The 27,497-nt window shown below is 40.3% G+C and overlaps 2 protein-coding genes across 5 annotated transcripts in view; both read right to left on the minus strand.

Annotated features, from left to right (window-relative positions):
• LOC127421767 (AP-1 complex subunit beta-1) overlaps positions 1–884 on the minus strand; it is a 48,059-nt gene extending 47,175 nt beyond the window's left edge. Inside the window, exon 1 of one of the 4 annotated variants that reach the window (XM_051664895.1) lies at positions 795–884. Coding sequence is in view for 2 of the 4 variants with exons in the window: in XM_051664877.1 (XP_051520837.1) it covers positions 565–588 (24 nt within the window). In the remaining 2 variants the exon portion in view is untranslated. Of the gene's footprint in view, positions 1–564; positions 655–794 lie in introns of those variants that run through there. The other 3 variants (XM_051664904.1, XM_051664877.1, XM_051664886.1) reach the window with 3 other exon arrangements.
• A 479-nt stretch (positions 885–1,363) lies between these two features.
• Positions 1,364–27,497, minus strand: part of LOC127428345 (GAS2-like protein 1) — a 61,532-nt gene continuing 35,398 nt past the window's right edge. The window contains exons 2-5 of the mRNA XM_051676690.1: positions 17,786–17,893; positions 13,844–13,940; positions 13,051–13,360; positions 1,364–7,730 (exon numbers count right to left, since the gene is read on the minus strand). Coding sequence (XP_051532650.1) covers positions 5,669–7,730; positions 13,051–13,360; positions 13,844–13,940; positions 17,786–17,893 — 2,577 coding nt within the window. The 3' untranslated portion in view covers positions 1,364–5,668. The remainder of the gene's footprint in view (positions 7,731–13,050; positions 13,361–13,843; positions 13,941–17,785; positions 17,894–27,497) is intronic.

Raw genomic sequence — 27,497 nt, forward strand, 5'->3', positions numbered from 1 at the left:
ATAATGTTGATTACCACAAAAATGTATTTAGACTCGTCCCTCCCGTTTTTTAATAAAAAAAAAAAAAAAGCAAAGATCTGTTACAGAGATGCTCTTACAATGGAAGTGAATGGAGTCAATCTGTACGACATTAACAAAAGGGGGGCATCTCTGGGTAATCATGAATATAACACAGTAGTACATGACCCATAACACAAACTACTGTTATTCCCACTGGTTCACCCATTTATCTCGTCAGCTCGTGATGCAGGGGCCAAGCTGCGAAGATAACAACAGCTGTCAACCGACAAGTCGTTGACACCAGTAAACGACCGTTAAATTTTAAATTCTTCTGGGCTCGTGATGAACGCTATATCTCATATGATTACAAATACTGTAACACCTCATAAGGCAGTACGTGGCGCTGAGGTAACTGCAGCAGGTGACAGTCACACTAGCATCCACTGCTTCATTGAGCTAACTAGCAAATCCCACTTACACCCGAAATTTTCACACTAATTTCGACCCCACAAGTATTCGCAGGCCTTACTCCTAAGTCTACGGACGAAATGGACCGTCACTCACACATAGTTGACTTGCCCACTCCATTTCTGTCGAATGAATGAACCTGCTCACAGAGATGTCGAGTCGGTGCTTAAGCTAGCTAAACGCTAACGGTTGCGAGCTAAAGCTTCATGACCTTCTTATCCACGGCTTATATGAGCGCACAGTTAAGCCTTTAATCTAGCGGACTGTATTACTGTCTAACCACGCAGAGCTGAAAGCCATAGATAAGTAAAAACTAAGCACCGTACCTCAGTTAAACCGGGAAACTGCCCTTACCGAAGTCAAGTGTGAGTGTGTACAAGTCGGCCTTCGTCCTTCCCTCCCACCTTACATGTTTTGTCATCATATGATTCACACTTCCGTCTTCCGCCTTTATTAAGAAGTTTTCTCCTGATAAATGTTATAGTGGGTTCTGTTGAATGCACGTTGTCACATTATTGTTCTATTTGAATTAACTCTTATATCAGAACTACTCAGTTGTTATGTTCTGAAATCAATATGTAAATACAGCCTAAAAATAAGAGTGTTGCCTTCCTGCTATTCTGTTTGAGCATATCACGCTACATTTCTTTGGCATTTCATGAAACTTAGCCTATACTTTAGTGAAGACACATAATATTTTAAAGCACAAAAGCATCTTACAAGAATAGTAATGTAGACATCAATAGAGGACCTGCCCTCTGCTTCTAAAGTATTAATGTTCTTTAAATGATCTCAGTAAAGAGATGACCTCAAACGAAGTATTTTACGTTTTCATTACATCTTATTTCCCATTGCATACAGAGCAACACAAGCACCATGCAAAGCATTTCATCCAAACCAGTTTTATTACAAGAATTAAATGAACAGCAATTGGCTTTTGAGGAACAGTGGAATGTTGGTCTTGCAATATTGCTATTCAACACATACAGATTTCACAATGTCAAGACCTTACATTTCATTGTCAACATTAAACAAATTAGAAACAAAAAATTAAAGTAAATCCAAAGGCATTCAGAATTCAAATTAACCAACAGCCTTTTCATTTACTGAAACCAGAGAATGACAAAAATTTGACATGCGTTTTTGTAGCTCAGATCTGAACATCACATTTGCACAATTCAGATCAGACTGGTTTTCTCAATTAAAAAGCATGTGAACCTACATGCCTCTAGTTTTGATGTCAAATAATGAATAAAGAAAAAACCCATCCGTGCAATGTAGTGTAGGCTATATTGCCTGGCCAAAAAAACAAACAAAAAAAAAAGTCGCCATTTGGGTTTAAATATGCAGATAAGAGCCTATGACTGGATCATTATTGCAGTGATTAACATGTTTAAACTGGCAACGATTCTTTTAACCCTAACTGATGCAGTGTATAGCTTCTCATTTCTTAAACAACCATGCTGGAAGACGTATCCCATGGTTGTGGAAAAGATGTTACTGTGTTTCAGAAGGGGCAAGTTATTGGCCTGCATCAAGCAAAGAAAACAACTAAGGAGATTGCTGAAACCACTGGAATTGTGTTAAGAACTGTCTAACACATTATTAAAATCTGGAAGGATAGTGGTGAACCTTCAGTTTTGCGGAAGAAATGTGGAAGGTAAAAAATCTTGAATGATCATGATCGGAGATCACTAAAACGTTTGGTGAAGTCACATTGTAAAAAATCAACAGTAGAACTCACGGCTATGTTTAATAGCGAAAGTAAGAGCATTTCCACATGCACAATGCGACAAGAACTTACAGAATTGGGACTAAACAGCTGTGTGCCCACAAGAAAGCCACTTGCTAGTGAGGCTAATCGGAAAAACAACTTCAATTTGCTAGGGAGCATGAAGATTGGACTGTGGCGCAATGGAAAAAGGTCATGTGGTCTCTATGGGTCCAGATTTACCCTATTCCAAAGCGATGGGCGCGTCAGGGTAAGAAGGGAAGTGCATGAAGAGATGCACCTGTCATGCATATTGCCCACTGTACAAGCCTCTGGAGGCAGTGTTATGATCTGGGGTTGCTTCAATTCGTCAGGTCTAGGCTCAGTGTTATGTGGTAATAAAATGAAGTCAGCTGACTACCTGAATGTACTGAATGACCAGGTTATCCCATCAATGGAGTTTTTCCTTCCCTGACGTCACGGGCATATTCCAGGACAACAATGCCAAGATTCATCGGGCTCAAATTGTGAAAGAGTGGTTCAGGGAGCATGAGGAATCATTTTGCACACATGAATTGGCCATTGCAGAGTCCTGACCTTAACCCCATTGAAAGTCTTTGGGATGTGCTGGAGAAGAATTTACAGAGTGGTTCGACTCTCCTGTCATCAATACAAGATCTCAAATGAATGCAACTCTGGATGGAAATAAATGTTGTGACGTTGCATAAGGTTGTCGAAACAATGCTACGACGAATGCATGCCATAATCAAAGCTAAAGGCTGTCCAACAAAATATTAGAGTAGCCTATGCAACTTTTTTCCCCCTTTTTTTGGCCAGGCAGTGTATTATCTCAGTATTTCTAATTATGATTAGAAATTCATAATGAATGTCATCGCAGAAGAAAAAACACTTATTTTTTCTGTAAGATTTAGTAGAAAAGCAAAACAGAAAATACAATTGCAGCTCAAAATGAGTTAACTGTACAAACGCATGGCAGTTAATGATTAGATACTGGAAAGATAAATGAATGCAGTTTCATTGTGTAGTTGGGAGAGTATGTGTATGTCCGACTAAAATGAGAAATAGGCACAGCAACCATTAATATAATCTGAAAGACTGTTGAAAGTTTTACAGTCCTTATTTATCCCTAGGTTTGACATTTAACAATGTCCTAAAGTGCCACAGATGACACTGGACACAGAAGCAATGTGCAGTGATGCATTGTATTGCAGTTTTTATAGAAGAGGCGATGTGGAGTGTCAATAGTCATGCTAACAGTAATAATCATATCGTTGCAGTCCTTTAGGCTAGAAAGAACACTGAAATCCAACCCTTTAAAACATCTGCCCTAAGACTCCTTTTTGATCATCAGAATAAACATTAGAATATCTTTTGATAAAACACTTGAGCCCATAAATACAGAGCTGTATAAAACCTCTAAAAGAGAACTTGCCAAAAGTAAAACAATTCAACCATTCATTCAGAAACATAAAACATCATCCCTTTATGATAAAACAATTCACCCACAACCATTTACCAAGGCCTAAAGACTTATTCCTTTCATATAAATAAACACAATCCAATGCCAAACCAATATGTGTGTAGTGTAATTCTTTTTAAGAGTAAATGTTTTTCCCTATTATATGCAATGGTCCAGTACCTGTCAGATTAGAAGTGTTTGAATATAACACAAACAAATCATAATAACTTTCAAGTCACTTAAAACATCGCCTGTGACATTCAAGTTAAAAAGCCAAAGAACTGATTAAGTTTTCCCTTGCTTAATCAAAACTATGCACCTCTTCCTTGCAACATGACTGTTGTAATGTGTAGATTACTCATTCAACCGCTTGGTGGGGCCATAAAGCTCTATGAGAAACTGAGCTTTTGAAGATGATATGACACAGTGGAAAGTATCACTAAGTCATGGTACACTATAAACAGTGTTGGACTCAGTATGGAATTCGCAATAAAAGGGACTCACTTATGAATTGTTTAATTTTCTATAAAAAGTTGTGATTTCCATCTTCTTGAAAACATCTTATTGATGCTTAATATGGCACTATCTTGTGCAATCCATTAAAATAATAGTCTGTCATTTCTCAAATGTGGAGAAATCCTTTAATCTTAATCAGGAGCTTGCTAAGCATAGGAGTGCTGAGAAAGCATGACATTGTTATTACTATTATATTATGTTTGGCTGTCTCACATAAGTTGTCTCACAGAGTTAACAGTAGTGTGAAAGCAGAGGGTCCATAAAGTGACACTTTTGCTATCTCACATACTCAGACCCACCCAGATACCTGAACACACACACATGCGTGCACACACGTGTACACACACACATGCACGCACACACAAACAAACTTCTCATCCTTTAAGGCAAGAAGATTAGTAAAGGCAACTTTCAATAACATTGCATAGCTAAGGCAGAATTAGCATACTGAAATAAACAGCATACAATTTATACATTAATCTTAAATTCGATTCATAATAAGTATATGTACATAACACAATCACACATTTAAGCAAATTAACATATATTACATATAAACCTATACATTAACCTTTGTAGTTTGTCCAGAAAATAATACACAAATACAACATATTTGCCTACATCTTTTGTCAAGGTGAAGTAAAGCAAGCAGATAACTTATGGATTTTTGGCCTCTCAAATGTTTTTGAGAGATCCCCAAAACAGAGTTGATATGATGTGAGTTTATATGATTTGCTATTTAGCAAAATGATCTAAATAAGAATACAGTTATTTAACTGTATTTGCAATTCCGATACCAAATGGAAGTCTGGTGAAAACTTCATAAAGGCATCCATCTTGCTAGAAGATGCACATAAAATTACACCAACAAGACAGCACCACTCCATCTTATTTGCTCTAGAGATTCTAAAGCTCTTATTCTCTATTTAAAACACCATCCCCAATTATACAGTGTACTCTGTATATTACAATTCCCTGATTAACATAGAAAGTAACATTTCACACTTTGTTTTAATAAAAGAAAACTGAACTAAAAAAAAAGTTCTCATGGAGATAATTAAAAAATGAACCATAAGGCCATGAACTATGGAAGGGCACTGCCTTTTTGGTAAAACCTGTAAGTTCCTTGTGTTCTCCCTTTTGAGGGGAAATGCAGTAATTTTCTTTCTCAAATAGAAAACCCAAAGGAAAGAATTATGACCTGATGAAATTAGACATAGCCAAGATGGTGCTATGAATAGGCTATGTTGGTCATAGATCTCAAGAATGTAGTTGGTAATGTTCTTAACCACTTTGGGACAATTTTATGTCTCCAGTGAAATGACAGCATGCTGCTACATGTTAGACATAATATTCAGATGTGCATTGTCTCTTAGTCATTATAAGTGTGCTTTTTTTTCCAACCACTCTCCCCTCTGATCTGAATGTAAAGCTGTAAATGCTGAGAGAAGGTTCACAGACATCATCATCATCCTCCATACCACTATGTTTTATTACATCCAGGCTTCTGTGTCCAGGCTGGACTCTGAAGAGAAGGCACGCTCTCTAGAGCCCATTGCCGGGGATCGCTGCTGGGGTTGGATAAGGTCTAAAAAGGCCTGGTGCAGAGCTTTCTGTGAGGGTTGGTGACGGTTGGAACAGGGGGACTGTGGTGGGGTCTGCAGGGGGGAAGAGTTGGCAGGAGACTGCGGACAATGATTTCTGTATCTTACTGGAGTAGGGATGCGGGATGGGCTGTTGTCAGGTCTGTTGTCAGTGCGAGGTCTGATCCGCGGCTGCAGCTTACACTTGTAGATGGAGGGTACTCCCTCTGCCTTCTTTTGACCCCTTTTTGCCAGGAGGATCACTGCACCATCAGCATCCCCATTGGCCAGTGGTGGAGGAGAAGAGCAGGAGCCCTCAGATGGAGGTTCACTCAGACTAAAGCACATGGAGGAACTCTCACTGGAGGAGTCCTGGTAGGAACAGTCATCTGGAGGTGGTGGCGGGGAGGGAAATGACTCGGGAAGTGGCAGGTCAGCATTTGGAACATATGGTAGGTCAGGGTGATCTTCAGTTTGTGGGACATCCCCCTCAACCCCAGCCCAGTCAACCAGGCCATGCTGGCTCTCCATTGGCACCTCTGCCAGAGCGAGATTCCCATGGCTTCCATTGAGAACTTTATGGAGAAACACAGACTGAGACATCTGAGAACTGAGTAGGCCTTGTTTTGAGGCCTGTGGGAGCTCACCTTCCTCTGTGGAGCTGGAGATGGCTGGGAGCTTACAGAGACCTCCACCTCTACCACCCCATCTTTCTCCCTCCAGCAGCCCCACATTGGGGAGGCCTCCGTGAATCTGGCTATGGAGAAGGGTGGGAGGGTCCTCGAGAGCACAGGCACGAGGGTTAGTCCGTTTAGACTCTCGCAAATCAGGAAGCACTCCCACCTTGCCTCCAACATTGAGAGAAGATGTTGAAGAGTTAGAGGAAGAGTAAGCAGAGTCTGTAACATTAGTGTCACCTGTAGATGTTGGGAGTACCCCAAAACCTTGTTGGGAGACAGGAAGCTGTAGGGACCCTATTTCCCTTCCAGTGGATGCTTTACCCTCTCCAGCCCTGGCTTGTTGTGTGTTGGCCAGGAACTCGTTCTCAAAGCTTCGATACAGGTCTTGCTCCCTTTGGGGGTCCAGACTTGGCAGCAGGTGTAAACTAAAAATACTGTTATCGTCCTGGCTCTCCTGCTGCTGGTGGTGGGGATTTACCCACCCTCTTTGGTCTCTCCCTGGAGACTGTGGTTTGTGTGTAGTTCGAGGGGAATATGGTGGATGGTGATGACTTGATCGTGGAGAAGAATGTGGAGAGCGCCGCCCTGCCTGAGTGACAGGGGGAAGCAACCTTTGACTCACAGATGAAGGTGAACATGGAGCAGGGGGTCGTGGCGTTCCCATCCCCTTCTTCCCAGGACTTCCAATGGTGGTGCCTTTTACAGGCGAGTTAGAGGCAGAGCCAGACGTCTGTCTTCTTGGAAAGTTTCCGCTTATTCTTGAGGATGCTGGGGGGACATGCTTGAGCCTCAGTTCCTCTCTACGATCCATGGAGAGAGGCTGAGGGTCTCTGTGGCGAGGTGATGACCCAGGACTTACCTCACCCAGTCGGCCTCTAAGTGTCTTGCCCTGGCTGAGGGAGCGTGGGGCCTGGAGCCTCCGGGGACCTTCAGGCCCTATGGATCTGCCCCTCTCTGGGTGAGAGTTGCATTTTACCTCTGCTGATCTTTGGGGTGGGCTAGGTTTCAGGACAGAGGTGGACTGCGGCCCAAGGCGCTCTCTAGAAACACTGCGAGCACGGGTCTTAGGTGTTCTCGGTGCTGAAATCTGTGTCCCTGCTCCAGGACGCTCGATAATATGCTTCCCCTCCTTACGGTTCACCACCAGCACCACCTCCTCTCCGTGACCATGCCGTGTACCCAAAGAGAAGCGACATCCTCCTGTGCTGCCTCCTCCACCTTTAGAGGAAGCTGTAGAGGAGTCACTATCCCCTGAAAGCCTGCGAGTTCTTGGAAAAAGAGATTCCTTATTCCTGCGAATTAGAGAAAAGGGAGAGAGTTTGAGATGGATCTTGGGAGAATTGAAGTCAAAAACTTCACATATTTCTCAGACATGGGACTGGCTGATTCTTTAAATAATATTTTGTGTCTCTCATTGAGCTTAAATGTAAAAATATGCAAAGTGGGTACTTAAGTTAAATGTTAATTTGTGGATTGATGGTGATAATTCTTAATCCACATAATATCCATGATTTTATTTACTATATGTAGTCACTAGACATGTAGTGATACACAAATTTCATGATATGATACAATGCAGTAGCCTCACGATACAAAATTATACTATTATAAAAAAAAACAGTGCCCAAAAAGGACTTGACACAAATGTATTTTAAATCTTTTTTTTTCTCCCCTTTTCTCCCCAATTTGGAATGCCCAATTCCCACTACTTAGTAGGTCCTCATGGTGATGTGGTTACTCACCTCAATCTGGGTGGCAGAGGACAAGTCTCAGTTGCCTCCGCTTCTGAGACAGTCAATCCACCCATCTTATCATGTGGCTCGCTGTGCATGACACCGCAGAGACTCCCAGCACGTAAAGGCTCATGCTACTCTCCGCGATCCATCCACAACTTACCACGTGCCCCATTGAGAGCGAGAACAACTAATTGTGACCACGAGGAGGTTACCCCATGTGACTCTACCCTCCCTAGCAACCGGGCCAATTTGGTTGCTTAGGAGACCTGGCTGGAGTCACTCAGCACACCCTGGATTTGAACTCACGACTCCAGGGTTGGTAGTCAGTGTCAATACTCGCTGAGCTACCCAGGCCCCCCAATGTATTTTAAATCTTAAGTGACACAACAGTGTCTGACATTGGCAACAAAAAGCAGAGCTCCATAATAAAGTAACTTAAACAACAGCACTGCATTAATCAGCAGATTGTTATGAGAAAAACTCACATTTTTTGTTTTGTTTTTTGTGAAAAATGAGTTTGTCTACACTCAAATAATTTTTATTTATATAGCACTTTTCACAATGCACATCGTTTCAAAGCAGTTTGTAGAAAATCATGCCTTAATATCTTAAAGCCCCCAGTGAGCAAGTTAAAGGTGAATGTGGCAAGGAATAAAACTCCAATGTTAGTGGAGAAAAAAAAAACTTGAGAGGAACCAGACCTCTGGCTTTGCGATATTTGTAAATATGGCAATATTATTTAGTGGTTTGAGCAAAAAACGTTCAGGAGACATACTTTTTGCCCTTTTTCCCTGAATCCATTTTGTTGTAAACACCTTTACTGGCATTCTTACCGGCTTATCACATGTGCACTTGTGTTGTGCTCATACTTGTTTACATTTCAACGTCAAAAGCAGAGAATAAGTCTCCTGCAAATTAGGGTTTCTTATGTTGTCGGTTTTTTTAATAAGCTGGTTTTTGATTGTCATCAGCTTTTGCTGTGCAAGTAATCTTGCTCCGTGTCAGCTGGGAGAGGTTGTCTGTTAAATACAGCAATGAGGCAAACTTGCTGCTGTTGTTTCTGCCTCGCATTTTTTGTGATTTCCACCGGTTTGCATAGTAATGTCGGCATAAATAAAACAACATGTTTGATGTAGCACCGGGCTTATTCGACAAGCTGTAACAATCTACTTGCTGTTTGCCATTGATCTTCAACTATTTTAGACTAGCTGTTCTGTTCTGCAGTTAGATACTACTCGGCCTCTCCGGGGAGAAGACTGTATTTTGCCACTCTTAAAGTTGCACTGCTTGGTTTTAAACACTTCTAAAGCAGTAGCTGTATTAACACTACCAGTTATATATTTATTTATACGATACATATGCTATTGTATCGAAAGCGTTGTATCATATGATATGAGATTGTATTTCGCTGCTCTTAACATTGCACTGCTTGGTTTTAAACACTTCTAAAGCAGTAGCTGTATTAACACTACCAGTTATGTATTTATTTATACGATACATACGCTATCGTAATGAAAGTGTTGCATTGCACAATAAGAGACTGTATTTCGCTGCTCTCAATGTTGCACTGCTTGGTTTTAAACTCTTCTAAAGCAGTAGCTGTATTAACACTACCAGTTATGTATTTCTTTATACAATACATACAATATCGTAATGAAAGCTTTGTATACAATATTTGTTTACACCCCTAGTTGTCACTGTTGACAACACAGGCGATCTGTGCAAAGCATGTCGGAAGGCGTATGCAAGAGCGCACCCTCAGCAACCATTGCTGTGGAATTAATTAAACAAAGAGGAAGAGCGAGAGGGATTACCCATTCTCTGGTATTATCAAACACACACACACTCACACACACTCAAACTTGTTTTTATATAATTGTGGGGACTCTCCATAGACTTCCATGCATGTTTTGGATTTTATACAGATCTAATGATAATTTCTATCCCCTAACCCTAACCCTACCCCTAAACCTAACCCTCACAGAAACCTTTTTGCATTTTTACATTAAAAAAAAAAAAAAAAAAAATTGTTTAGTATGTTTAATAAGCCATTTCCCTCGTGGGGACCACTAACTGGGCCCCACAAGGTAGCAGAAACATGTACACACACACACACACACACACATTCTTTATAAACAGTCTTTAACTACTATTACAATTCTTTAACCTGCCATCATAACTATTTCTGTTCAACCTTAAGACTGACTTGCATGCACTGAGACAAAAAAATAATTAAAATTTATGATAAATTTATTTATAAAAAAACCTGTACACAAACATTATACACAAATAAACGTCACTGCAAGAAATTCCAGATCCCAAAATACACTTGAACTGGACTCTGAACTTCTATCACTTGAACTTTGTAATGGTTTAAGTTCTACCCTTTGTCATTTTATTCCAATACACAACCAGGAAATTACTGAGAGAAAATGTTAGCCTTCTGCTAACATGTTTCCTCAGTGACAGACCTGAGGGGTGAGATTATTCTAATCTTCAGTAATCCAGCATGTCTCACCTGCATCTCTGGGAATGCAAGTGTTAAAGTGTGCTGCTCTGACACTTGGCCTGCATCATTAGTCATCCTAAGGAAACTAAGGCACTCTGCCAAGGTAAACCGGCAAGCTGTTCATGGTTATACAATGGTGTCCCTATAGCAAACATTGGCATATAGTGTGTCCTGCTATCTGATGGGAATAATGAAACACCATTTAATTTAATTTAATTTAAAGGAATTTTCAGAGTTGCTTGTTCTTTACTGTAAGTGTTCAATAACATACATGTGGAGGTTCCACTGTTTTAACAGTCAGAACAGCGTAAAAAGTGAAAAAAAGATATAATTCTCTCTTTTCCCTGAAAATTAAGAACAACAGAAAAATCTTCAAATATCCAAGCCCACTTTACTATTTTCATAATTAGGCAAAAAGAGGCTCTTTGCTTGTAAAATTATTATTTCTTATTTCAAACACAAGGGGGAGTCACAATTAAGCAGAGGATGGGTGTCAGGACAATGTCACCTGGGATTAGTTTAAATCTGCTTGCAGTAATCCATGTCTTCTCTGTGTGTGTTTGTGTGCATTTGCACAGTTGCCTTAAAATCCAGCTTAGCGTGAAGGTACAGTGGACTACCAGAGTGCTATAATTTGTGTTGAGTTATCTGGGTCAGTGTGAGCAAATGGCAGACACCCTGAGGGATCCATACAGACAAAAACAACTGTACAAACACGTATTCCTACATGTCACAGACAAGCGCTTCATGCTACAAAGACCATACACTACCCATATCCATACATGCATAGGGTGTTGTAATGTAAAAAAGAAAAAAATATCACGTGAATTCTGTGAATGTTTAATGTTTGTTTGAATTAACTATAATTCATATTTCTGTCTGTGTGAAGGCATGTTGCATTGGCTTATAGTTCCAGGCAACTTCAAAACTTATTATTATTAACCTGCAGAGGCAAAACCCTTATTGAGACATATACTAAAATATGTCACCTTTTTCTCAAGATGATTAAACTCCATTATTAAAATGTATATTTACAAAATGTATGAATTGTTTGATGTATTGCTTACAAGACTTGTCATGTTTACCCATATTACATCTAAAGAAAATAATTTCAAACTTCCTTTAAAATAATCTTGAATGGTCAGTTTCACATTCATTTTCCAACAAGGCACCTTTGATTCCAGTGTGACTTTTGGGTACTTTTCTATTGTAGGTAATTTCTAACAGTTGTAAAGAAAAGCTTCTAACTAACACACACGTAGCCCTTTTCCACCGACATGGTTTGGGGGTTGGTTCCTGGGCCAGTGCGAATTCTCGAACTGGTCCGCGCATTTCCACCACAGAAAAGGCAGTTGGCCCCAAAAGCTTGCTAGTCTCAGACGCAGGAACCGATTATGTCAGGATGCAGAGGGCGGTATAATGTTTCGTCACGAGGAAATGTTTTCCCAAACAACAACAGAAGCTACCGTCTGCAGCAAAGAGTACTTTTTCAGTTTATAACAACAAAAACTCCACACAAAAATGTCAGACGAGGACAAAACGAGCACTCTTTAGCGATATGGTTTTAAAATGAGATACAAGATAAGAGAGATCGCAAAGGGAAAAAAGAGTCTATGAGGAGATACGGCAAGAAATGATGCACATAGACTTTTATCAGATGATTTAATCAGTCCTATGTAGCTCATCTAATTACATTTGCCAACTTTGTTAGCTTTCCTTTCACGCTTCTCATCTTATTTTGTGCATTGTTTTGTTCAGTAAGGGGACTACCCACTTATTTAGTGAGATTGCGGCTATCTATTAAGGTAAACCGGTGGTATTCTCAACCATAAACATAATTTTATATGCTATGGCAAAGCCCCAAATATAGCCATCTGCTACACCAATGTTAATAATAATTCCACTGTTACAGTTTATAGTACTGAGTAAATTAAGCGGCATTAAAAAGTTCATACAAAGTAATGTAATAATGTTCACTGTCGCCTTGAGCGTAGATGTTGTCTCCGGCAATCTTGTTAAGCAGTGTAAAAATGTTCGATTGCATTTCTCTGTATATTTACATATGTCCCTAAAAACAGTATTAAGTTGTACACAAACATTACAACGCACCATGATTGTTTTGGGAAGGTAAGGTAGTCACGTAAAACTACCACGTAGCCAGTAACCCGTTACACCACTGTTCGGTTCTCAAGCAGATCTCAGGTCAGTGGAAAAGCGCGGCCCATTTGCGAGAGGCTCTAGATTGCCCCGGCAGTGAACCAGCCGAGCACAGGCTCGGCACGCAAACCATCGCCATTTCGGTGGAAAAGGCTAACATACACACTCCCTCCAATAAACTGCATCACACCCAAACACACCTACACTGACCTGAGGGGATTAAAGTGGCGTGGCTCTGATCTGTCTCGTGGGGGTTGTGGCAGGAGTGTTGTGGGTCGCCCAGTGTTAATCTCCATCTCCACAGGCACAGCTGCATGGTGTGACCTGCCAAGCCGTGAGGGTGAGGAATGGGCAGTGGAACCCAACGCAGGATCTAAAGAGCGCCTGTCTGGGGTTTTGTAGGGGGCTATGCCCTCATTTCGCCAGTGAGGTCCAGGGCTTGTAGAGCGGGAGGAGTGAGTGCTGGAGCTCTTGCTGTGAGGACCCTGACCACTCGCTTTAGACTGCTGATACCGGTGAGCTGTTGAGGTCAAATAAAGGCATCAGACAGCTTTTTTAACATTGAAATTTAATCAAAGGTCAAAAGAAAATGATGAAAATGATCATATGAAATGATATGAAATTAAATAATTTTTAACTTGAGGAGACTGTTATGTGTCTGTTAATATACAATTATTATGTATTATCTGTTCTGATATATAAGCATTATTTTTTGAGTGAAAATGAATGGCATTATATGGACTTCTGAGGCGGCTACTAATAACCTATTGTAAAAGACCACAAAAGGACCATGAATTACACTAATAGTGTTGAGTCCTGAAATTAAGGAACTAACCCTTATTAACCAAAAAAACAATAGAAACAAAAACTAGTATAACTTGAATGTACAATACTGTTAGAAAGCAAACTAAAACAAATTAGAAGTGCACATAACATTGTTTGCTAATTCCAAGAAGTCTCAAGCTCAGAGACAGGGAATGAGACACTTAAGTGGTGAGCTCACCAAACGCGGCACAGCGACAGGGATCGTGTTTGTCGAGGTAATGCTCAAGTGTGTCCCAACCTCCACCCACACGCACCATCACGTGAGTCCGTAACACCTACAGAGAGAGAGAGTGAGAGAGAGAGAGAGATGAACACATATTCACATACCCACAGTAAAATTCTCTTCTGATCAAGATATATATATAGCTTTGTGCCACACTCATGAGGGCTTACACACACACTAAAATCACTCAAAATCAAAGTTATAAACCTTGTTCACAGCTGAGGAAGGAATTCAAAAACTCTTTATTTGAGTTTCATGGTTATGGTATTAGAAATGTAAACAGCTGGTTAAAGAGTCTAGGCTTTGTACTTTTCCACTGGAGAAATGGAAAAGTACTAAATAAAGTGTAATGTAAAAAAAGATTAGTCTGTAAATATTTTTCAGTTCTAGTGCTCTGATATACAAAGATTACATAGTACAACTTTAAATGCAGCATTTGTTAGTCAGTAAAATTAGAGAATTTTAGAGGATCTAAAATTTGGTCGAGGATCTAAAACTTCTGGGAACTCAAAGTAGGAGGAATATCAACACTCAACATGAAATCAAACTGGATACTATTTACTTTGTTAATGCATGTTCCTGATCTTACGATGCATTGGTGCACATTCCATTTTTTTATTTGTATTTTTTGTAATGAACTTGCTCTTCCTCTGCAACTACTTTCCTTTTCTGCAGACGTCACTTATGGCACTTTTCCACTGCACATTACGGTTCGACTTGACTCTGCTCGCTTTACTTTTCTGAGCTTGCTTATCCACTGCAGTTTAGTGCAGCCTCAATGTGGGTGGGATTATAGGCTGATCATCATAGTTGTGCCGCCTCTTTGCGTCGCCCCATCCAGCTCTCGTTGGATCCTCTCCTCGGCTACTAACGAGAGGAATGTCTGCACCTCGTTTATTGACCACAGCGTGGTTTTGCGCACAGCCATTTCTTTTTACAATTCGAAAGTTGCGTGAACATATGATACTGGTATCGCTGTTGCTAACTTTAAAACTAGCGGGTTGATGTCCCGTGTCGCAAATCCAGTGACGCTGGTAGTGACGATTCTCTCTGACCAATCAGTGATCTGCAGGGTTTTGACATCACATTTAGTATCGGCTCGGCTCGCTTGGAACCTCGACCGAGGTGGTACTAAAAAAGTACCAGGTACCGGGTACCTTGGGGGTTTTCCACAACTATGGAAAACCCCCAAAAAGCGAGCAGAGTCGAGTCGAGTCGAGCCGTACCGTGCAGTGGAAAAGCCCCATCAGGCCACATGGGGTATTGGATAATGTTAACCAAAAGCCAAACAAATGGCTCCATTCTGGTATGGAACGCCCACTTTTCACAATCCAATCAATTCCCAATGAGTTCTGCCCTAAATTTTTTATTTTTTTTTTTTAAAGCCTGCCTTTCATGCTTTTGATGGGTTTCATGCTGTTTTTAAACTGATCAGATTAGTCAATATTTTCTGTCTTTTTTTTAAATGTAACACAAAACATAACAGCCATGAAAAAAAGATTAACATGTCAATAATACAGTTGGAACAGCATGCTAGTCTGCTGTTTATTATGATATCAACCTCCCGTGTCCAATACTGTTATTTAACAGAGCTGCCTACCAACAAGTCCTCTATCCATCTCACTACTGCCTCCACTCCCTTCATTATCATGACAACACACTATGACAGAGCTGGAGAGAGCACAAAATGACAACATGCACCAACCCCCCTCTCCACTGGTATTCAGAGAGCAGAATGGATGAGAATTAGCATAGAACCACCCCTCCTTTGAGCCTTGTTCCTTTATTTCTTCACTGCTGAACAGAGATTGCCATTGATTCCTTTATCAAACCTGAGTCAGGAAAACTCTTTTTCCCAATCTCTATCTCTCTGTTGTTGATTGTGTACTTCGAAGCTGATGCAGTTGAGCTCTTTACAGTCTTAGCATTGCTAAACTACATCTGCTGAGCACATGCTAAGGAACAATTGTGAGTGAGTGTGTGCCGGTGCCATGAAAAGAAAGCACATCTGTCAGCTGGCACAAAGCCCACCTCCACAAACTTACACAAGATGTCATTTTTAGAAAGACTGAAACACAAACTTGCACATACAAGATAAACCTTAAACTGAACTGTATGTTTTTTTTTTGTTTTGTTTTTTTGTTTTTTTTTGATGTTATGATAAAATAATTGTGTAAATGTAACTTCAAGTAGATCTACACTAGCTTTGTTGTTATCTCCTAAGGTAACAAATGACTTTTATAGTCCCTGCTGGAAGAAAAAACTGCTTAAACCTGCCTAAAGAGGTGTTATCGGGTTTAAGCTGGTCTCCCAGCCTGGCCAGGCTACTGTTAAGCTGGTCAAGATGGTCTTTCAGCATGCCCAGCTGAAAAGTGCCCAAAACCCTCAGTGGCCGTCCACCTTAAAATGCGTTTTTGCCTCCGTCTGTGCTGTTTTTTAATTGTTTTTCCATGTAACCATGTGCTAGACGAATGTATCTGAATGTTGTACCAAAGCACCTTGTTGTTTTTAGTGTCTTGCTCAGGAGCGCCACGCTTTTTTAGATGCCATATCAGGTTAGAAATAATGTCAACTTTTAAAAACGCATCTAAAAAAACACATGCGTTCTGTTCTATTCATCACGTTGCATCTACCTTTTTTGGCGAAAAAACATGTTTGGCTGGTTTAAGCTGTTTTTTCAGCAGGGTTTCCTTTTCTTCAGCCAGTGGGAGTGTTACATCCCTTGACAGCTCTCCTCATTTGCCCTTTAAAAAGCACTTGAAATTCAGCCCTTGAGTCACCATGGCAACAGGCGCGAAACATGCTAAAACCATAATCATAGAAAACAGTAAACAAAGCTAATGTCTCCCATGCCAAGGTCTCTAACTCCAGGGGTTTTGATGGCACAAGTGTTTTGAACCTCTGAATGAGGTGGCCACCAAGAAGATCAAGTCTCAAGGTCATATTTTTTCTCTTTCCTTTTTACTCTCCATCTTCATCCCTGCTTTTAACACAGCTGAAATTGGCATGTGAATGGCCCCTGCTTCACCCCATGGTGAGCTGCTTATGTTAATTGTGCTGGTGAAGGATGATGGCATGATGGGTCTATATATAATCACTGGCACAGTAAATAAAAGGGCTCAATCTAACAGCACAAGCTAAGTGATACACACTAGACCACAAAAGTGCACACATACACATACCAAGGGGAAGAAAACATTAGGGACAAGAAAAAACTGAGAGCTAATCAAGACAGATAGAGACAGGGAGAGAGAAGGGAATATAAGGTTACAGTTATATTATCCATGCTGAGAAGAATCAGACTAAATTGACTTAAATCGATTCAACCCTGCTGAACCGGAGGAAGATAAAATTCCTTTAAAAAAATCCTCCAGCTGAAGGGGAAAATCTATAAAGTCAACAACATGAATAAAGTTCATTTAACACATTCACCCACCCATAATCACACACTAGTCCAGAGAGCTGGATAGAGGACAGGAAATGACATAAGTGTCTATTTTTGTGTGCATTATGAATGGGTGTGGGTGCTTTAAGATGCATTTGGATAACAGACCAAGTCTTGAATAGGTCAGCTTGGAAAAATATGTAAACACCATTCAAACCTCAAGATGACTTAAGAAGCTATAATTATTATAGTCTGGCCTCCATTCTGGGCATGTTAAGGTACTAATACACAGAGGCAAAGAATCAAACAGTAAATAGAAGAATTGATGTCTGAATGGTGCCATATGTCTTTGTACTAAGACAAATTAATAAAAGAAAGCTAAAGAAATCTATATGTGGTTTTAAGCAAACAAGAAAGAAAAGATAGCATCTCTATGATTGACAGAATAGACACATCAATGAATAGCTATTGGTGAAAGAGTTAAGATTAAACTAAAATTAAGTAGGGCATACCCTGATGAAGATCAGTGCGCTGGAGTCGCCCACTTTGTACTTCCCTTCTGATACTTTGGTCATGGGGAATTGTGATGGACAGGAGCACTGGCCCAGAATCTCCCTCACCTACAAAACACAATATGGATACACATAACATACATATGTAGACAATCTTGATTAGAACTCAACAATACTGATATAAACAAATGTTTTATCACTTATGAGAGCTGAATAAATGTGTATAGCCCCTATGAAAATGTTCTAAAATAATCTTATTTTTTTTCCCTCCCCTTTTGGAATTCCCAATGCGCACTAAGTCCTCATGGTGGCATAGTGACTCGCCTCAATCTGGGTGGAGGAGGCCAAATCTCAGCTGCCCCCGCGTCTGAGACCGTCAATCCGCGCATCTTATCATGTGGCTTGTTGAGCGCGTTACTGCGAAGACCTAGCGTGTGTGGAGGCTTCACGCTATACTCCGCGGCATCCACGCACAACTCACGTGCCCCACCAAGAGCGAGAACCACATTATGGCAACCACGAGGAGGTTAACCCAACATGACTCTACCCACCCTAGCAACCGGGCCAATTGGTTGCTTAGGAAGCTTGACTGGAGTCATGATATAAAAGAATCACGTTTCATAGTTTGATATCTATGTATGAATCATACCTATTGTATCAAAAAAAAAAAATTAATGTAAAGGAAATCTACACTTTCCATGTCTTTCACTGATTACACTAACATAAAAAGGCCAAAAAGTTTTTTGGACATTTTCCATAATATCATGGTATTCTTTAAAGTGCCTTGTAATATCTTCTAAATACCACAGTACATGCATATAGTAATCATTTGATACAATAGTACAAAGTGTCATGGTATTACCATCTGATATAGGGCTGCACGATATATAAAATTTATCAAAATATCACATATTTACATACACTATATTGCCAAAAGTATTCGCTCATCTGCCTTTAGACGCATATGAACTTAAGTGACATCCCATTCTTAATCCATAGGGTTTAATATGACATCGGCCCACCCTTTGCAGCTATAACAGCTTCAACTCTTCTGGGAAGGCTTTCCACAAGGTTTAGGAGTGTGTTTATGGGAATTTTTGACCATTCTTCCAGAAGCGCATTTGTGAAGTCAGACACTGATGTTGGACGAGAAGGCCTGGCTCGCAGTCTTCACTCTAATTCATCCCAAAGGTGCTCTATCGGGTTGAGGTCAGGACTCTGTGCAGGCCAGTCAAGTTCTTCCACACCAAACTCGCTCATCCATGTCTTTATGGACCTTGCTTTGTGCACTGGTGCGCAGTCATGTTGGAACAGGAAGGGGCCATCCCCAAACTGTTCCCACAAAGTTGGGAGCATGGAATTGTCCAAAATCTCTTGGTATGCTGAAGCATTCAGAGTTCCTTTCACTGGAACTAAGGGGCCAAGCCCAGCTCCTGAAAAACAACCCCACACCATAATTCCCCCTCCACCAAACTTCACAGTTGGCACAATGCAGTCAGACAAGTACCGTTCTCCTGGCAACCGCCAAACCCAGACTCGTCCATCAGATTGCCAGATGGAGAAACGTGATTCGTCACTCCAGAGAAAGCGTCTCCACTGCTCTAAAGTCCAGTAGCGGTGTGCTTTACACCACTGCATCCGACGCTTTGCATTGCACTTGGTGATGTATGGCTTGGATGCAGCTGCTCGGCCATGGAAACCCATTCCATGAAGCTCTCTACGCACTGTTCTTGAGCTAATCTGAAGGCCACATGAACTTTGGAGGTCTGTAGCGATTGACTCTGCAGAAAGTTGGCGACCTCTGCGCACTATGCGCCTCAGCATCTGCTGACCCCGCTCTGTCATTTTACGTGGCCTACCACTTCGTGGCTGAGTTGCTGTCATTCCCAATCGCTTCCACTTTGTTATAATACCACTGACAGTTGACTGTGGAATATTTAGTAGCGAGGAAATTTCATGACTGGACTTGTTGCACAGGTGGCATCCTATCACAGTACCATGCTGGAATTCACTGAGCTCCTGAGAGCGGCCTATTCTTTCACAAATGTTTGTAGAAGCAGTCTGCATGCCTAGGTGCTTCATTTTATACACCTGTGGCCATGGAAGTGATTGGAACACCTGAATTCAATTATTTGGATGGGTGAGCGAATACTTTTGGCAATATAGTGTATCACAATATCAGAGATGGGTAGTAACGCACTACATTTACTCCGTTACATTTACTTGAGTAACTTTTTGGAAAAAATTTACTTTTATGAGTATGTTTTATGGTGGGTACTTTTCACTCTTACTCAAGTAAATTTCTGATGAAAACAAATGTACTTTTACTTGGTTATGATGGGTGGCATTCCTGTCATTACATTACTGGTTTTAATTTAATAAGTGTTAATAAATGTGTAATTTATTGAGATTTTTTTAATGGGACTCATTACAACAGCGGAACTTCACAGCTGCACGCTGTCACTCGAGTCGTATTCAACACTACAGCAGCAAGCACGCAAAACAAACATTTCTTCACTCCACACAATGCCTTCACTTTACACTAAGACAAGAATATACAGTGTTTCAAGTTTAAAATTGCAGCTCCAACTTAAGAAAACATGGTGAGGTACGTTTTGTTGTCTGTGTCATGGTGATACTCATTCATTTTCAGCATGAATCTGTAACTATGGGCTCTTATGACCTCAGTTTCTAAGTTTACATTTTTATATCAGCGCTGCAACAAATCAGTGCCTACTGTATAAATCTTTGTAAACATTCACGTTAAGTGCAAATGTTTTGCCCTGCCTATCGCAATTGTGAACATTTCTGCATGTGCAAGGTTGGCGTGTGCACAGCGTTTGACAGATGTGGGAGACTTTGTCTTATGGAAAACAAGCTTCCAAACACAGAGATATGGTGCAGTTTACTCTTATTTTACAGAACTAATTATCTAAATTCTTTCGACCCTGAAAATGCTGGAACTACACTGAACTAAATTCATGCAGGATGTAAAAAGCTGTGAAATAACGACAGAAAGCATGAATAAAGCATGATCTTGCTTCAGTGTATAATTAAACATTATATATAATTTGGGACTGTTTGACATTGGTCACGTTTTTCAATGTAGTAATTACTAGAAAAAGGTTTCCAAACTTCTTTTCTAATTGACAGATTCGTCCAAATCTGAGAAGCATCCTTAAAGTGATAGTTCAGCCTTTAATTAATATTCTGTCATCATTTCCCTGCCCTCATGTTGTTCCAAACCTGTGTAACTTTATGTATTTTGTGGAAATCAACAGAATGTTAGAGATTGACAGTCTCAGTCACCATTCCTTTCAAAATATGGAGGGGGAAAAAAACATGCAGTGAAAGTAAATGATGATTAAGTCTAGCATTCTGTCTAATCTCTCCTTACAGGAATACTTTTCCCACAATTGAAAATTCTCGCATCATTTACTTACCCTCATGCCATCCCAGATGTGTATTTTTCTTCTTCTGCTGAATTCAAAGATTTTTAGAAGAATATCTTAGCTCTGTTGGTTCATAGAATGTAAGTGAATGGGTACCAAATCTTTGAAGCTCAGAAAGCACATAAAGGCAGCATTAAAGGAATTCAAATGACACTGGTTCAATCTGTCTTCAGAAGGGATATGATGTGTAGGTGAGAAACAGATCAATATTTAAATATTTGTTTTACTAATAAATCTCCACTTTCACATACTTCTTGTGTTTTTGGTGATTCAATTCTTTGTGCATATCGCCACCTACTGGGCAGGGAGAAGAATTAATAGTAAAAAAGGACTTTATATATCATAAAGTTATAGATATTTATCCGTTTCTCACCCATACCTTTCATATTGCTTATGAAAATCACTGGAGTCATATGAATTACTTTTATGCTGCCTCTTTGTTCTTTTTGGAGCTTAAAAGTTCTGGTTACCATTCACTTGCATTGTATGGACCAACAGAGCGGAGATATTCTTCTAAAAATATTCATTTGTGTTCTGCAGAAGAAAGAAAGTCATACACATCTGAGATGGCATAAGGGTGAAGAAATGAGAGCATTTAAATTTTTTGGTGAACTATCCCTTTAATTTGATGCATGGAAGAATGAAGTCATATGGTGGGGAATGATGACAATTTTCATTATTAACAATAATATTAATAATAGTATTATAATTATTATTAATAATAATCTTTCTGTAATGCATGTTAAATGTGTATCATGTACTGGAATATAGGAGAGTAAACATTACGTTATATGTGAAAGTAACTATAGTTACTCACGAGAGGTCACGTGACGCCATGCGAGAAGCAGACGTGTGAGCGGCTAGCTCTGCGCACTTTGCTGTTTTTTTTTAAATTAATTTCATGTTATAACCAGTGAGATTCGATACACCCAGTTACATATTTGCTCTTTGAGGTAAACATGGCAAAGAAGTCAAAATCCTCAGACTCTGGAGACATTAAAAGACACTTACGTGTTCAAGCTGAGGCCTCTGGCGGCCCTGCTAGCCGGGAACTCGATTTGGACGGCACGTCGGGAGATGAAATACAGCGTCAGCTGTCCAACATCTCGGAGATGCTGACGAAGGTTGTTGCTGATTGGAGGATCTCGCTGTAATACGACGATCGATTACGGCGATGGAAACAAAGTTCTCTGAGTTGGTCACAAGAGTGACAGATGTTGAGAAAAGAATAGATTATTTGGAGTCATCAGAAAGGGAATTATCCGCTAATCCGCCCGCGTCCAAAACAGATTTGGAATTTATTTTTGAAAAACTGGAAGATCTTGAAAATAGGAATCAAAGGAACAATATATGAATTGTTGGAATTCCTGAGCGTGAAGAGGGCAGAGATATAGTGAAATTCCTAGACGAGCTCTTCCAAAGTCTGCTCAACATAACAGGCCATAAGCTGGAAATCGAGCGAGCTCACAGAGTCCTGGCTGGCAGATCTGCTGAGGGAGACAGGCCCCGATCAATTCTGGCTAAATTTCTGAGATCATCCAATAAAGATCATCTGAGATCATCTCGTGTTGCGCCAGGCGAGGAGCAAAGGAAAGCTTTCTTGGAAGAATCACAATATTTTCTTGTTTCCGGATTTTGCGAATTCGACAAGAGAGAAAGGCGATTGGTTCAAGGAATTTAAGAAACTCTTACATCAACGGAAGATCGCTTTTGCACTGATGTTTCCGGCCAAACTGAGAATAGACACCAAGGAAGGCAGCAAAGTATTTTTATGTCCCAAAAAGGCACTGGCCTTCATACAAACTATGGATGAGTAAACCATCGGGCGTTTCTTATGTGAGTGGACTGACTCGCTGTTCAGTATCTCGACTGTCCGAGGAAGTTGGGCACCATTTTTTGTTTCTTTCTGCGTTGGCTCCGCCTAGGGGCTGGAGATTGTTTTGTGGCATGACACTCCAAGAAACTTTTGCATTGACGGAAGATCGCTTTTACACTGAAGTTCCAGGCCAGATTGAGAATGGACATTATGGATATAATATCTACACGCTCACATAGAGGACGTCTTTTATAAAGTTGACGGACTGAGTAAGTCATGGTGTATTTTCTTTTACACGGCCTTCGAGTGAATTGGATTCTTGATCATCCGAGGAACCGGGATGCCTGTTTTGTTTCTTTAGGTGCTGGCTCCGCCTAGCGGCTGGAGTTTGTTTTGTTGAATAATACTGTCTCGGGTCAGCTGTGGATGAATCTGATCGTTCTTTGTTCTTGCATCTCCTGTTGGATGGAGTTTATTTTGTGGAGTATTTTTAAGGGACATTAGAATGATTACGTCATCTGCTGCACTCTTAACAGCTGGCTCACTGAACAATTGTCTGTCTGTCCCAGGAAACTGAACGGCTTTATTTCAGCTGGAGTTTGTTTTATGGAGGAACGCACCTTCAAGACAGTTACATGAATGAATCTACATGTTCTTTGTGTTTACTCTGTCTGTTGGCTGGGGTCTGTTTTACAAAGTATTTTCTGTTATGAAATTTTGCCTCACAAAATTTGTGCAGAAGCACCGGACTTGAGCAATCTGATGGCAAAGTTGTCGCGGGGGTTCTCGCATGCGTACATGGACCTTTTGAGTTTAGAGGGATTGACGCCGGTTGCCGCTGTCATGCACGGGGTTAATGCGCACATTTTTCTTTTTTCTGTTTGTTTTGTTAGGGGAAAGTTTGGGGTTTGATTGTTGCATTAATGGGGAATTGTGGTCTGTATAATCTTGCTTTTGACACACAATTTATTTTTTTCATTATATCAATATGTCAAATGTTAATATGAACGGATTGTCTCTCTCCACAAGGAATGTTAATGGATTGGGGCACCCCATAAAAAGAAGGAAGGTTATTTCTTTTCTTAAGCATAAGAAATATGATATAGTCTTTCTTCAAGAAACACATCTTTCCCCACAGGAAGCTGAAAAATTTGGGAAGATATGGGGTGGACATGTTTTCTTTAGTGCTGGCTCAAGTAAGAGTAGGGGGGTCATTATACTGATAAATAAACATCTACAATTCAAATATCTCAAACAGATTAAAGATAAAATAGGAAGAGTCATTATTGTTTTAGCAGAAATTCAGGGGCAAAGGTTGATTTTGGCTAATATTTATGAACCTAACGCTGATGATCAGGGCTTTTTATAGATCTTGAGGGGATGTTGCAAGCCGCTGGCACCCCTCATGATATAATACTGGGAGGAGACTTTAATCTATTGATGGATTCAGTCCTTGATCATAGTGAAGCAAAAGTGTGCAAGCCCCCTAGGGCAACACTGACACTTCACAGGATGTGTGAAAGTTTTATATCTAAATCCCTCATTTTATCTGTAGTTGATTGCTCAATTGGAAACATCTTAATCTCAGATCACGCCCTGGTGAGTTTAGAGATGTTGCCACACACAGAGAAAAATAAATCATATGGTTGACGCTTTAATGTATCCCTTTTGCAAAATCCTGATTTCCAACAAATGTTAAAGACTGAAATCAATGTTTATATGGAGACCAACTGGTCTTCAGTATCCTCTGTGGACATGGCTTGGGAGGCACTTAAGGTGGTTCTTAGGGGTCGGATCATACAGTATGCCTCATTCATCAAAAAATCCAAAGCTCGAGAACTCGTGGAGTTAGAAGGGAATATTAAAAATGCTGAGGCAGAGCTGAAGCGCCAAATGTCATCTGATGGCCTCAGAGAATTGACCCTATTGAAATACAAATATAATACTATTTTGTCACAGAAAGTGGAGTTTTGGTTATTCAGGGCAAGACAGTCATACTTTGAGTCAGGGGACAAAGCAGGGAAGCTTTTGGCTAGATATATAAAGCAGAGAGAGTCTTTTTCTACCATTCCCTCAGTGAAATCTGTTGGTGGTGAAATTTTTACTTCGTCCATTGATATTAATAATGCTTTTAAAGAATTCTATATTGATCTTTATAGCTCCACGTCTTCGTCTACTGATGAAGATATTAGAAAATTTGTGGAACCATTAGAACTTCCTAAATTGTCGACTGAGCAAAAAAATTCTCTTGATTCTGAGATAACCTTGGAGGAGCTTGACGAGGTAATTAAGTCCTTACCTACAGGCAAGGCTCCTGGGCCAGAAGGCTTTGCCGCTGAATTCTTTAGATCTTATGCTACAGAATTGGCTCCACTTTTGTTATATTTTTATACAGAATCATTAAAGAATGGAAAACTTCCCCCAACCATGACACAAGCCCGGATCAGTCTGATTCTTAAAAAGGACAAAGTTCCAAGCGAGTGTAAAAGTTACCGTCCAATTTCCCTGATCCAGCTAGATGGATGAATTTTGGCTAACCGATTAAGTAAAGTTATGACATCTCTTATACATATAGATCAGGTGGGGTTTATTCGGGGCCGCAGCTCTTCTGATAACATCAGGCGTCTAATCAATATCATGTGGTCAGTGGCGAATGATCAGACTCCGATCACTGCCATCTCACTTGACACCGAAAAGGCGTTTGATATGGTAGAATGGGATTATCTTTTTAAGATTTTGGAAATGTATGGGTTCGGAAATAATTTTATTGGATGGATTAAGTTACTTTATAGACACCCTGTAGCAGCGGTACAAACAAATGGATTAATTTCAGATTGTTTTACTCTGGATAGGGGCACTCGACAGGGTTGCCCTCTTTCCCCATTATTGATCTGTCTTGTCCTGGAACCATTAGCAGCCGCAATAAGAAGGGAAGATGATTTTCCAGGGGTGATGGCGGGAGGTATGGCGCATAAGCTTTTACTTTACGCAGATGATATTTTATTATTCATCTCCGACCCCACTAGATCTATGCCTTGCCTCCACAGAATTATCAGTTCCTTTTCAAAATTTTCAGGATACAGAGTCAATTGGTCTAAAGCTCTGGCTCTGACAGCGTACTGCCCAGTAACGGCTTTCCAGCTGGGCGTCTTCCAGTGGCCCAGACAGGGCAATAAGTATTTGGGCATTTTATTTCCAGCAAATTTGTCTGATTTAGTTAGAGTTCATTTTTACCCCTTAATAAAAATGTTTTCGGGTGATGTGGGCAGGTGGGCTTCATAACATTTATCTATGATTGGGAAGGTTAATGTTATTAAAATGAATTGTATTCCAAAATTCAACTACCTACTACAGTCTCTTCCCATTGAAGTTCCCCTCTTTTATTTTAAGATAGTATTGCTAAATCCTTTATTTGGAATGGTAAACGTCCTCGGATGCATTTTACCAAGTTACACAGGCCAGGTGACAAAGGTGGGTTAGGTCTCCCCAAGATTTTGTATTACTATTATGCTTTTGGTCTCAGATATTTGGCACATTGGTCACTTCCACCTGAGGGAGCCCCTCTCTGGCTCTTTATTGAACAGGAGTTCCTTGCCCCTATCTTGCCATTGCAAAGTCTTTCCACCAAGCTGTCCAGAGAAGTAAAGACACATCCCGTTATCTCACACATGCATTTAGTGTGGACAAAAGTTTCTCACGTGTTCAACTCTGACATTTATCTGAACACTGCCGCAAGTATTTGGTTAAACCAGAAATTGTGCATTAACAAGTCCCCTTTCTGCTGGACGAAATGGATTGAGAAGGGTGTTATTACACTGGGTGACCTGTACGAAAATTGAGTATTGAGATCCTTTGAAAATATTATACAGCAGTTTGGGATTCCCAGATCTCAATTCTTCAGGTATTTACAGCTGCGCCATCTACTCTGTACCACCTTTGGGTGTAGTACGCAGCCCTCTAAAGCGGCAGACACTCTTGAGATGGTGCTTGCTGCTTTTAGAAAAGGTCATGAATCTTCAGCGTACTATTCCTGGCTAATTCAGAGTCTAGGGGACGGGTTTCTAACATCTCTTAAGAAGTTATGGGAGAGAGACCTGAATTTAGTACTAGAAGATGGAGAATGCAGTAGGATTTTTAAAAATGTCAAGTCTATGTCTAGGGATGCAAGGGTGCGCCTCATTCAATTTAAGATTCTGCGTCGTCTTTATTGGACCCCCTCCAGACTGTACAGGCTTGGCCTTAAAGACACACCTACTTGCGTATATGGATAAAAGTTGATTCCGTGTTTTCATTTGTTGTCTGTGTTAATTTTAATTTTGGAATCAATAAAATTGTTAATGGCAAAAAAAACTATAGTTACTCACAACTTGAGTATTCTTTTTATTGGATACTTTCTTACTCGAGTAATTTTTTAATTATTACATTTACTTAAACTTGAGTAATT

The sequence above is a fragment of the Myxocyprinus asiaticus genome, chromosome 3 (assembly GCF_019703515.2).
Source record: "Myxocyprinus asiaticus isolate MX2 ecotype Aquarium Trade chromosome 3, UBuf_Myxa_2, whole genome shotgun sequence".
NCBI classification, from domain to species: Eukaryota; Metazoa; Chordata; class Actinopteri; order Cypriniformes; family Catostomidae; genus Myxocyprinus; species Myxocyprinus asiaticus.